Source organism: Colias croceus, chromosome 8 (assembly GCF_905220415.1).
Source record: "Colias croceus chromosome 8, ilColCroc2.1".
Lineage (NCBI taxonomy): Eukaryota > Metazoa > Arthropoda > Insecta > Lepidoptera > Pieridae > Colias > Colias croceus.
The window spans coordinates 8001805-8015774 of record NC_059544.1 but is presented as its reverse complement, the minus strand read 5'-3'; the positions used below and the strand labels follow the sequence as shown (position 1 = coordinate 8015774).

General features: G+C 30.9%; 2 protein-coding genes across 2 annotated transcripts in view; one reads left to right on the top strand and one right to left on the bottom strand.

Moving 5' to 3' along the window:
* Positions 1-13970, bottom strand: part of LOC123693889 — a 76694-nt gene that overhangs the window by 49041 nt on the left and 13683 nt on the right. Inside the window, exon 2 of the mRNA XM_045639155.1 lies at positions 1250-1363. Within this exon, the coding sequence (XP_045495111.1) occupies positions 1250-1310 (61 nt within the window). The 5' untranslated portion in view covers positions 1311-1363. The remainder of the gene's footprint in view (positions 1-1249; positions 1364-13970) is intronic.
* Positions 6451-7316, top strand: LOC123693898. The gene is made up of 2 exons (XM_045639165.1): positions 6451-6484; positions 6582-7316. The coding sequence occupies exon 2, from the start codon at positions 6588-6590 to the stop codon at positions 6912-6914; it is 327 nt and encodes a 108-aa protein (XP_045495121.1). The 5' UTR covers positions 6451-6484; positions 6582-6587; the 3' UTR covers positions 6915-7316.

The following is a 13970-nucleotide window of genomic DNA, read 5'->3' as shown; positions in this document are numbered from 1 at the left end:
AACATAGTTAAGTAAATAAAATATTATTCGAAATTTCGACGTCTATAACTTTTCCTTTCTTAACAAAATGACAACTTGACGAGTAAATTCAGTACCATATTTTGTATGCACATTGTCCGTCTCAAGACTGAACCGGAAATTCCGTTGTCCATACACATTTCTAAAGTTCTGGTCGATGCGGAAATCATCTCGCGAAATATTCTGAAAATTCTGTCGAAAATATAACTTGAAGGGATGGAATGAGAATTCATAATGTCTAACTTTTAAAGATCATAAACAGCATAGACTTTTCATTGGTAAAATGCTTTTTCGTAACATAATAAATAATAATTTCCCTGTGAATGTCATGTTTTATTAAACAAATATGATCACGATACAGAAAAACTTAACACTGTGTGAAAGAGCAAAGTTAATAAAACAGTTTTTACATTTTGTTTATTTACAGTGTTGAGCGTTATTGTGCTAAGCGAGTAGCGTTCGTTTTTAATTAAAAAATAAACAATTGATGTGTAAGTAAAAAGAAAAACAATCCATACTAATATTATAAATGCGAAAGTAACTCTGTCTGTCTGTCTGTTACTCAATCACGCCTTATCTACTGAACCAATTTGCATGAAATTTGGTATAGAGATATTTCGATACCCGAGAAAGGACATAGGATAGGTTTTATCCCGTAAATCCTACGGGAACGGGGTTTTCTTTGAAAACGCGAGCGAAGCCGCGGGCGGAAAGCTAGTATGGATATAAATGTATAAAAATGATATATCATATTACTGAACAGAGGCATGGTACCTAATGGAAAAATCAAGTCTTTATTAAAAACATTTTGTGAATGACATTGTGAATTCCTTGTTATCGCAGTAGTTTATCGGTTTTATTAAATAGGACAATGAATAGACCTTTCAGCGATTTTCGTCGAATATTTTTTAGCAGTTTGTAATTTGACAGGCGGGATTCGAAAACGACAAGTTCGTTTTAATGTTTTTAATGTCTCGGAAAACTAAATTTATTGAAAATAAATATCTTATGTAAAGGCATTACTACAAAGCGATTAAGCTTCTTCTGGCTTCCAAATAATGTCTTAAAAATGATACTGCTAAATTGTAAATTCACTATTAACACATTATAAGAATGTGTAGGTATTTAGATACAGGTATCTAAAGAAATATGAACATAAAGGGCGTAAACTTTCAAATAATTTAAAAACTTATTAACTCCGAACATATAATTTAAAATATATTGAACATACCTTTGCACAATAACATAAAGGTAAGCAGCAGCGCTCGGGAGCAGAGCCTTGTTAACGCCATTGTGATGCCACTATCGACCCCGCTTGCAGGCGCGCGATCTCATCTCAGATGACCTGCACAATAAATATCAACTCAATTATATAAAAAGGAATATGAAATATAATGTGATGTGATGTATTTTTTGCTTCTGAAGTAGTTTAGTTTAGTAGTATATTGCGTCTCAATAACCAGTAATTTATTGCACTTGTGTCTATTTTCTATGTCGTACAAAAAATAAGAAACGGGCAAAACGATACATTTTTAAATTGTGTAGATAATAGATACTAAATCCTAAAAATGTGTCTGTCTGAAACTGGTGACTGATGAAATTTAATAAAGTTGTTATAAATCATAATAACAGGGTATTTTACATTCTCAAATTAATATCGTAATACAAACGAGAATTATCGATTAAATGCGGCATGAACATAAACTAAAACCAAACTTAAAACATTTATAAAACCATTCTTAATGGTTAAAAGTTAAGCAACAGTTGTGTTAATAAATGAATAATTAAACCAAATAAACACTTCCAACTTAAACATCGTTGAATTAAAACTTTCATTAGCGTAATTGTAAAAACAGAAATAATAAAAGCTTCGGAGGACTAACAAGAAACGTTGAGAATCCCGGTAACTACTTAACGATCACAAAACTACACCAACTATTTACAAAGAGTGATTTAAACTTTTTTATTACAGGAGTTTTACTGAAACGCACTAAAAATTGTCTTGAACCAACGAGAACCAACGGTTTTCAGTGATATTGCCTGGCGTAATCTTGTAGTCCGTGTGAATAAACCGGTGTTATATGTATCGGAATGCTAGCGTAGTTTTACCAGATTTTTCAGTGTTATTCACATGTTAAAGAAACGTAATAACTAGATTTGTTTTTCCTTCAAAATCAATCACACTTTTATTTAACTTGGCATTTAAAAACGTACAAGTACATACTACTGAAGATCGTATATTATTGCTAATAATACACAAGACATTTTAGGATTGAAACATTTCAATGATCTATGAAACAGTGAGATAATTATTTATTATTTTACAATATAATATAGTAATTATTTACAAATTTCTTGACTATGTAGTTACTATCTACATTACATTACGCTAAATTATTTCATATTTTTTTAATATACATTTAATAAATAAGCGTATCATAACGGTAATGAAACAATAAAAAAACATTTTACACTATTTTAAAATTAACATAAACGTGCAATTAAAATATTCTAAATTGTAAAAAGCATCCCTCTTACAGTCTGTTCTAAAAATGCGCTTAAAATTTCTCTCTCTCTTGATCATTTTTCATAATTTATTTCTGACTACAAATGGTATTTCAAGAATAAGGAAATAGCTTTGATGCCGACAGTCTATAGAAAATACTTTCTAGAACTCGTAAGGACGACATGATTTTTATATTCGTTATCTTTATTGTACACTCAAGTGTGAATTTATATTAGTATTTTATGAAATGTTTTATGAATTACTAAAAATAATAAATGATCAGAATTAATATTCATTGATATGTATCTTATAATTATTATCTAATAGATACCTAATTCATTATTTTAATCAACCATTTGGTACTTACGAGAAAGGCTTTAAATTATTAAACAAAAAAAATGTTTGAATTACCCAAATTGATTTAAGATGTGTAATTAACAACGTAATTAAACATATTCAAGGACATCAGCACAACTTAAAACCTTGAAATTTTAATCTATGCTACACACAACTCTCGACTCCTTTCGTATAATCTTAACAAGCAAAACATACCTAATTAATTCCTTCTCCAACTTAACAAGAAAGTACTACTAATTAAAACTTCACATCCTAACTAGTTATTTTTTTAAATAGCTATGAATGTAATATTCGTAGTCACACAGCGTATTCTGATTTAACATTTGTCCACACTGAGAGAAAGTTTCATATATAGAAATGGAAATGAACACATAATGCAAGGTAACTGGGGCGCAAACGTATAATAAATATGCTAGGATTCTGGATTCCAAATTCAAAAATATATTTTTTATGGCAACACGTGTCTACAGGACTACTTTTTACGTTCATTGGATATTAAAAAAAAACATCTCTATACTTTATGGAAATATGTTATTGTTTTTTAAAAAACATAAAGGCATAAACTAACAAATCTACTAAGACTAAATCAAAACTGTTATATTCTCAGAAATGGATCTGTCTTATTATTTATTTATACTGACGGTGCCGTTGTTCATATTAAGACTTGTTTTTCATAATATAAGATCGGATCATACGAAACAATAAAAATCAACTGTGTTGATCATCTCGCCAAACTCACCATATTACTTCTACTTGCTTCACAAGAAATATCATTACATCCTAGACAATATCTAACTGACGCGAAGATATTAAAAGACAAACCCAGCCAAGTTGGGCCAAGTCTCGTAACGACAATAGCTTAACTCAGAAAAGTTACGTAACCAAGTTAATTTTGCGGTCCACCAACTAATCTTTACTTGGAAACCCTTTGAGAATCGTCTCCGCCATTCGCAAAATAACACCAAGATGTTGTTGATGTGTTTTTTTTTATATTTCTAATAAGATCTCTTTATTATTTCATCCGCGATTGAGTCTTGTTTTGTTTAATTATGAACAGATAGCCCTTTCGTTTACGGGAAACTATATTTTGTTATTATATATAGGTAGGTACTATATTTGCGTTTCATAAGAAATCAATCAAATAAAACAACTGATCTAAAAGCTTTTTATATGAAAAATTTGAGCACAAATAAAATCAAATTTGTAAAGGCTAAATTCAACAATGTTTCGCCGCTGTGGTTCGTCGAAATACCAATAAAAGATTTATTGTTACAAAATACAGGTCGAATTCAGTGAATATTTCTTGTAGCATTGTTTGCTTAAAGAAGAAGATTATACATTTTGTCTTGTACTTGACCAGTTCTAGCACCTATCTGTGTGTATCTCCGTTTATTTGCTATTCCTAAATTAATCTTCCTCTTTTAATATTTAAAAGCTACGTTAGAAATGTGTATCTAACACATACACGAATGGTGTAAAACCAATCTTCAATACTTGATTACACATCAGAAAGCATTTACTAAAGAAATAATTAATTATACTTGAAAAGCAGATCCGCAAATGGATGCATCTTTGTATATTTATTTTAATTAACAGATTTACATATTAGAAAAAGATACATACGAATAAAGCTAATCTTATTAGAATGTTTATTAAGAAATTCAACACTGGCATTAAAAACTGTTCTATCAAACATGTATATTTCGTCTTCAACTGTAACTAGCTTATTTATCAATAGCTTCACAAAAAAGGTAAGACAAAATCACAGACAAAATTATATTTACGAACAACGAAAAATACTTACCTACGTCAATGAGTCATGTGAAATTTTTTGTAGTTACTTTAATACGTCTTGCATATTTATTATTTAACTAGCGGTCCGCCCGGGCTTCGCCCGTGGTATCTACATGTTTAAACTATCCTATCTCTCAAGTTGAATCGAACTGCACATGGTGTGCGAATTTTATTATAATCGGTTAAGTGGTTTAGGAGTCCATTGAGGACAAACATTGTGACACGAGATTTATATATATTAAGATCTTAGATTACAAAATAAAGTACAGATGGAGCATGACAACCGCCCGTCGCCCTTGTCAAAGAAAATACGAAATCAAAAGCAAATACGTCGCTGCACCAGTGCTATAGCGCATATAGTGTCATGCAATACGTCAAAAAGGGTTTGCAATTTTAGTAAAAAAATGCTGTCTTAAAACGCTGTAAAATTTGTTCCCGAAAACAAAAAAAAAGATGAAACATCGTTTCACAGGTTTTCTGTAGATTATTTGGCTGATTTATTTCTTTATACGAATAATAATTTTACAGATATGAAGGAATACAAAACTTCAACGTATGTTGCCAGTATTTTGAAAATGAATTTGCCATTTTTATTGGTAAAACCGTAAAATGGTTAAAAGATCTTCAGGGTAATGCTGTTGGATTTTTCGATCGTGAATGTGATTATTTGTATAGTGCACTAAAGGTTCATGATCATTATTAGATTATTTTAATAAGCATAATACATTATTTTGTTACTTTTATATAGCTTAAAAACGTCATAGTCATTTTCGCTAGCGATTTAATTTATGTGAACTCCATGATGAAAATAAAATGTCCCGTATTCTCGACTAAAAACTACCGCTAATCGCATTCATATATTTGAAAAATAAATAATAATTTAATTATTATAGTTAATATTGAAACTTTTTTTTATGTGATTTATTTAATTCAAAATTGAATATAATTATTTTGTCCATATATAACTTTAGTAGGCAGGTACTTTATATATAATATTTTTTTTTATAATATTATAAAAAAAATTCATAAACCCGAAATTATATTATTAAAATAAAAATTAAAACTTGACTGCTAATTTATGTGTATAGCCTACGTCACTACCGCCACTAACATAATAATTCAGATGATTGCAATGAAACCTCACATCTCAAAATTGGTCCAATGGTTTATACTGCAGGGCGTGTCAAAGAAATATTATACCTACATACATACATAAACTCGAAAAACATAACCCTCTTTTTTCCGTAGTCGGGGAAAAATTTGGGAAATTTTTCAATATCCGGTAACATTACACGCACACAGAAGCACCGTGTACGTACAGTGCAGCGGCGAAATGACAGCACACATAGCTTTCTTGAAAATGACGATAAATCATTCGGTTTAGTTCGGCAACGCTCCATCTGTCTTTTATTTTGTAATCTAAGATTAAGATATATTATATAGGTACCTTTATATTGAACACAATATCTTGTACGTACAACAATGATGGAAGTAGTAAGTACGCCTTATATTACGTTAACTCTAGTAATTACTATTTTTAAAAATTACATGCACCAACGTACCGGCTATTCTTACAAAACAGCTGTTAGTATACGGGTGAAGTTTAAACGTTAGGGAGTGCCTTAATTGGGGTTTTACGAACATTAACCTTTAACTAGTGACGCGGAGTCTCACAGGCGTCGCGTGTTTTACAAATTCTCAGAATTGGTCACTTCCCCCCGCCTGCCGCGACCCCGCTTCTCAGTAGCCTCTGTTTTAGTGCTAAAACGCTCGGGGAACGAGGCGGACTTGTCGTCGGTTGTAAAACACGTGAGTAAAAACACTTACAAAATCTAAAGGAGTCTGTCAGGCTAAATGTCCCTAGTTGTCATACAAATGTTTTTTAAACCATTTTTTTGTTTTTCAGTGCAAAATGGCGGAAAATCAGAGGAAACGTAAATTGTCTGCCACAAATTCACAAACAAGACAAGTCCTGCGGTTAAACAGTCCATCGTTTGAAGAGGAGTTCAATGCCCTCATGCTAGCTTCAGACCAATCAGACAGCGAAGGTGATTGCGATGACTTTTTGATTTCCGAAAATGATTTTTTACAAAATCATGATAGTGATCAAGACGAATATTCCCAGGAGAGTCGGACCATTCGAGAAGACAGTAATGAGGAAGGTCAAATCACTTGTGAAGAAGTTAGCAGCGACAGTTCTGAAGACGAAGACATACCTCTTTCAGAATTACGAATATAGGTTGCCGATAGAGGTGATTTTTTGAAGTCATTAGCCCGTTCGCTAGTGATACCACATATGCAAAGACGTGTCATCAGCAGTCAATTACCAAGGGAGTTACGACTAGTGATAAAGCGAGTTCTGGGGGATGATATGATCGAAGAAGGTGACCAAAGTCATGAGCCAAGTCAGGGTAAACGAAGAGCATGTAGGGTTTGTCCACCTAAACTACACAGAATGACAATTTACACGTGTGTCGGGTGTTCTAATCCCGTTTGCTTGCAATGTTCTCGCCCCCTGTGCAAAAATTGCCAGTGATTTATATAAAGTTGAGCGGTTGTCAAATTTTTTATATTTTTGTTTTCAGAAGTGCTGTTTTGTTCTTTCGTTTCTTTATTGATTAGATTTTAAGTAAAAAATGTTAAATTTTAAATGTTACTTGTGTTTTGTCAATTAAAAGGCTAAAATGGAGATCTCAAGTCAATTAAGGCTGAATAGTACTAGATAGAGTTAATGACTGTTTTTTCTTTAATTTTATAATAAAAGCTGATTGTATTTAGTTTTGTGTCTTTTATTACATACCGATGGTTAAATATCAACACAATTTTGATACGTACATATTACATTTTATGCCTAAAATTTACTTTGAAAGTAGTAGTCTGTCAGACGTCATGTCCCGTATAGTGTTATACATTTTTCACGTCACTGGTTAAAGGTTAATCAAGTGCTTACACCGGGGGAGCAGTTAAAGGCCAGTGCACACTATGTCCGACATCGATGTATCGCAGATGTTAGGTTCTGCAACAATTTTATGGCTTAATTTGTCGAATATCGCTGTAGATGACAACAATGTTTCGTTCTTTTTTAAACAATGATGGCAATTTGCAATTAAAAATAAAACATAAATGTATTAGAGGTTGAAATAGGAATGTGAAAATTCTCAGGAATGTCTGTTTACATAAAAAATAAGTTTCAACACAAATAATAAATTCATAGAATCCTAACACACCTACATACCTACACACATATATTTTCCCTATGCACTCATAAACTCGTTCTTTAATTAAATTTATTCAGCCCATAGAACTGTAAACTATTTAAAACTTCGAGTCCGTTGAATTGCGAACACATAGTTGCAAAATTAATGGATTGTAGTTTAGGAAATAGGTAATATAATTCAATATCGATAGAAATTTATTATTGTATATTCGTATGGAACCGACTACTTTAGACTAAATTTCAACCCACTTAAATAGAACAGATAATATAGCTCAAACTTATCAAGGCTCGATGAAAAATAATTATTAAACTTATTAAACGCGATTCTTGTTTTTTAAACTATGTTTATTATAAATCCTGACATCAAGAGCATGTGCCAGTATGCAGTGGCCCTTACGTCGGACGATCCGTCGTTTGACAAATGACAATCGGCCACAAGGCTCCGACTCCTTACATCCGTCAATGCATTTTTTCGTGAAAGAAAAACGTCTAAGAATAAGAAAAGTTTACCCTTAAATTTATTTCCTCTTCCGTATAATTGATGATTGTGATATTTTTAATTTTCATTGAACGCGTTTTAGCGAAATTTAATTTAATCCGCGTTGAAACCGCTGAAAATAATATACGGGAGTTTCTATAGAACCTACCTTCATTTTAGTAAACTTCTGTGGTTGGAGATTTCGAAGATTTATGACGTCATATAACTTGATAAAGTGTGTTACCCATTGAATGATCTCCGTTTACCAAACAATTTCTAGTTTATGTGTTATGGCAGAATATTACAAAAAGGGTCCGTGAAACGGTTATTTTTTTTAATGTTTATTTGTGCAAATTATTTTTAATGCGAATATATCCTAAAATCGTAATTGAAACGCGAACGCTATATGATTATAGATAATAAAATAAAACCGATTTCGGGTGGTCTTTATGAAAAGCGTCAGTCGCGTTGAATGGTGTATAAAAATAAATAATTATTACTGGCGAGCGCGTGCTTGCGGTCGCTAAACCAAACACGGCATCCGTGTGTCGACTTCCGACGTATCATGATCACAAGGCAGTATGAAATAGTTTACATTTACGATTTTGTTCTGACTCCCTAAAACAGGAATATGGTACGCTTATCACACACATAATATTATGTATCTTATACTCAAGGTGTTTGCGTGATACGCAACTTATGGCTCTTTCCCCGGGGCTGTGGGTATATGTAGGTATTAGTTGGTTCAATAAAGAAACGAATCTTCAATGGCGGCCAAAGCTGACTTTGACAGATGGTAGGATCAGCAAAAAAGAAAATAAAAATAACGTAAATTGATAATTATTTTATTAATTATTTCAAATTGTTTGTTGACAAACTTTTTTGTTATTGTATTTGTGTATTTATATGAATTATCATATTTACGTATACAGAATGTAATAAAATCCCCATAATACTTGTAATAAGCCCATAAAACTGAACAACTTTTCCCAAAGAACATATTTTGTCAAATTCCAATAAAACATTATTTACTTTCGCAAATGCATAATTGTCATTGTAAATTTATGATAAAAACTATTATAGGGAAAATCAAATACATTTTAGTGATTTAATTTTTCCCTTTTTTTTGCATACCGTACGGCCGTGTGTGAGCGAGAGGGAATGATAAGCGCCGCCATTGAAGATTCGTTTCTTTATTGAACTAGCTAATAGGTATGGAAGATTTTCCCATTAAAAAAATGTGTGAGCATGTATCAGATGGAAGTTTATTTTAAATTATTTCTTGCATTAGAACTAAAAAGAACTAGGTACTTAGATGTAATTTATGTCCAAGATTGATTTGCTGTAAGTATTTTATATTTAGTACCTAGTAGTAGTAAAATTACAGCTCCGTTCGTTATTTTTACTGTAATCATTAATTTCTATAACAGCTAGTTATGCTACTGTTTCTAACTGCCAACTGTTCATGGCAGAAAATATAGAAAAAATAAAGATGGAATTAAAAGTAGGTTGGTCCACCGAAAATATTTTAATTAGTTCTGTTGACGAGTCTGTATTTATCTATGCGTAAAATTGTCTATTATCTTCTCAGGATATAATATAATTTTAATCGAAATTTAGAAGATTAAAGTACTCGGTGTGCTCCAAAAACTTTTTATTAAATTAGAACCGAAAATAATAACTGCCAAAATTGAATAGATAGAAAAAGTATTGAAACTGTTATAAATGGTAATTTTCCTCAAGATTCAAACTATAACATGGCTTATGATATCGGAAAACCACTCTCTAGTCCCTTTGTTATATTCCCTGGGTTTTTAAATCTAAAACTTATGACCTGCACGTATGGTTCCTTTTAAAATTTAAAAGATGCAGGAATGAAAACGTATGTATCCTCTTGTATTCTTCTTCTGTATATCAAAAACCTGTCCTACAATAACGTTAAAAATAATATATCGTTTCATGGAATAAGTACATTTGCATACTAATGTACTTATTATGGATTATTTCATAGCATAGGTAATAAATATTTGACTTTTCGTTTTTGCGTATTACGATAACCACAATTACCTTTTATAATATTTGTAGGTACGTGTTATGAATTAAAAATTGGTAAAAGCTTATCAGGCATTAAATTTATAGTTCCAGAAGAGTTCCAAAGATACTGATTTGTGATTGACTTATTTAATGCAAATTCAGAGACCATACTCAAAACATAACATGACTATAAATGTCAGCATTCATATTTTCAATAGAACACATTATATCAGAGATTTAATATAATAATATTATCCTCGTGCATAAAACTCAAACGTGAAACGCGTTAAAATAAATATTATTATCTATCATTATGCATGCGTTATTCGCAACAAGCCTTTAAATCGTTATTTTAATATTACTACATAACCGCACCCGTTTCATTAATTTCACACCATGTCCGAGGGGAATTTCGCTAAATAAGCTTTTATAACCATTATGATGTGTAAATTTTAATTGTCGGCACTGTGTGATTGATTACGTATGATATGGTAATATGAAAGTGAAATACGCGATAAAGCTTCTCTGTTTAAGCTATCATTACGATGAACTTTCGAACCGTATATGGGCATAATGAAATGTTATTACATAAACCGCCATTGTTGATACAAATTACTGTATGATTGTATCCTTTTGTCGATGAAACACCGCATTTTTATGTTTATTGATTATTGCAGCAAGGGTACCTATTGATTGTTGGTTGCTTGTATGTATTCAACGAACTGCAAGAAAAGGAAGCGGCCGGTGATTGGTATTAAATGAACCTTATAGTTGTCATAAAATGATAGAAATATGTTTGTTATCATGATACCCAAAGATTTAAGTATAAGACCTAGTAAGTATTTAGTATTCTGTGGTGAAGGCTATAAGAAAATATATTAATGTAGGTACATACATAGAAATTGCTTAATTTGAAAATAGCTTAGTATTTTTAAACCTCTTAAATTACATAGAAGAGGTCATTATGGGCAGTAGTTTTATAATAAATTGAATCCTTTATAACAGCAGCGTCATGTGCAGACACAAGGTTGGTGCCATAATAAGTTTTCGGCAATAATGACTTTTTTAGTATTATTTTTTTAAAGATGTATATTGTATAGATAGCTAAGTGTGCGTGTATGTATGTAAGAATATTAAAATACATATTTTCAAAACTATAAATACCAAATTATAAAATAAAAACCTTATGCTTAAAACAAAATTGATGAAATAACTATCTATTAATTTAGTTTAAATATTGAAACTCTCCAAATGAGCTCTTGAAGTTGAAACTATCTATAAAAGAAAAATATTTATAAAAAAATACATGTACATAATTATTAGATACATTATTACAAAAAATTAAACAACAAATGCAAATATTTTGTCACGCTTTACTTTAATTATATGACCGCTCTGCCCAATATTTAATATGAAAACTCTACATTCATAATTTTATAGCTAAGTATTGTATGATGAAGTATACTGCAATACCTAAACATACCAAATCAGATCAGTTCAAGCCTGTGGCCAGTTAAAACAATTATTCTATGAACATAACCATTAGTTATTATTGCTAATGCCCATATATTTGTCCAGAAAATTCCACACACAATCCAGGACGCAGCTCTCGCAATATATTAAGACAAATGTTATTACAAGCTCCACTCGTTGTATTTTTAGTTTCTCCCTCAGTTCTCGTATGAACAGACTAACCAATGTTGAATTAAAGGGTACTCCACAACCCTTTACGAACTCTTAAATTGTGAGACAACTTCCGTACTTAATAAATTCAAGATAAACATTGGATGGCGGCATCTTTATATATTGTCTTGCTCACAAAGCTGGTCACCACTACCTATATCTAATCTGTGCCGCTTTTCAGTATAAAACAATTAAATGCTATTAAAGTTAAATTATATTTATTATAATATTGTGCTTTTACAAAAACGAAATCTAAGTAGTATTTACAAGTACAAATGACCATAATATGAATATTACGTGTTCACCTAAATTGAAACCAATTAGCTAAGTCGAAGCAAAACCTTTCATTTTCCGTAACTATGATGATTCTAATCTCATCTCATCATGGCATGTTAATGCGAAAATAATATAGGTACTCGTACTAAGGAACAGATCAACTGTACAAAAACAATACAATTCTCAAAATCTCATCAAAATCTCCGCTGAAGATTTCATATGAACCAACAAATGCCAAAGAGAAAAAAGAACCTAGTACATCAATTTAGTTTTTAGTAAATAATTTTTCCATACAGAATACAGAACCAGTTTAATATTTTTACGGTAAGACATAATATTAGTAATCGTAAAGAGCGGCAAGATGTCACAACAATTCTCGTACTTGAGCTTTAGTAAGCGATAGGTAATATTATGCATGAAGTTGACAAACAAATTAAATTGCACCGCTACCAGCTTCTCAAGCTCCACATATCTTTATATTGCTGGAAGGAGAGCAGGTACCTCCTAATATCTAGAATGCTATAAGTACGTTATAAATATAAAAAGAAAAATATTCACTGCTTCTGATTAATAAATGAGTTTATCTAATATTCTTCAACTGTTAAATATTTGTTTATATCACTATTTTTAACAATACATTAAATTATACTTTAACAAAAATTTCCGATTTACTTCTATCAAATACCTACCTAGAAAATTAATCATAATTAAAGACGATACTAAATTATATTTTACTAGCGGTCCGCCCCGACTTCGCCTGTGGTACATATTTCGCAATAAAAGGTAGCCTATGTTCTTTCTCAGGGTCTAAAGATTGTCTGTGCCAAATTTCATCAAAATCGGTCCAGTAGTTTACGAGCCTATTCATTACAATCAAACAAAGTTTTCCTCTTTATAATATTAGTGTAGATTACAACAATGAATTAAAATTATCCCACTCTAATACACATAATATCCCCCTATTATGTGTATTAATTTAACAGAATTTGATTTACAGTTTTCCATATTCGTGTTATAGCAACGAAACAAACAAAGCAAGGACAAACTTGGAGCAGATTCAGTCGCTTAGATGAAATTGTGTAACCCAAGAGACTACTTTTAGTTCTGTTTTGAGTACCTACTTCCTAAATTATAATATTACTTATCCTCCTTTGTGTTATCAATTTAAATATTACAGTGCAGTATTTGATAAATTAGAAAACAAGTTCAGCCTAAAATAAAGTAGGTTAGTTAATAATATCTTGCCGTCTTCGTAATCCCTACCACGAAGTCATAATTTACTTATTAAATGTGACTTCTTAAAACAGTAGGTTTATTATTACATTTTTTTTTTTCAGTACTAGTAGTTAGCACAGATAATAATGCTACGGTACTAGCATCGAAATAACATCCGTAATAAGTATTTTAATTGAAAATATTTATGCTAAAAATAGACAAATATACTGAAATCATGAGCACATAATATAATATTATAACTTATTATTAAAGCTGATTATTTAATCCATCAAAAATATTTCGAAGAAAATAATATACCTAATGAAACTTTGTTTGTCATTTATCGTATTGAGGCAATATCAATTTGCAAACTGGCAATTACAATAGAAAAA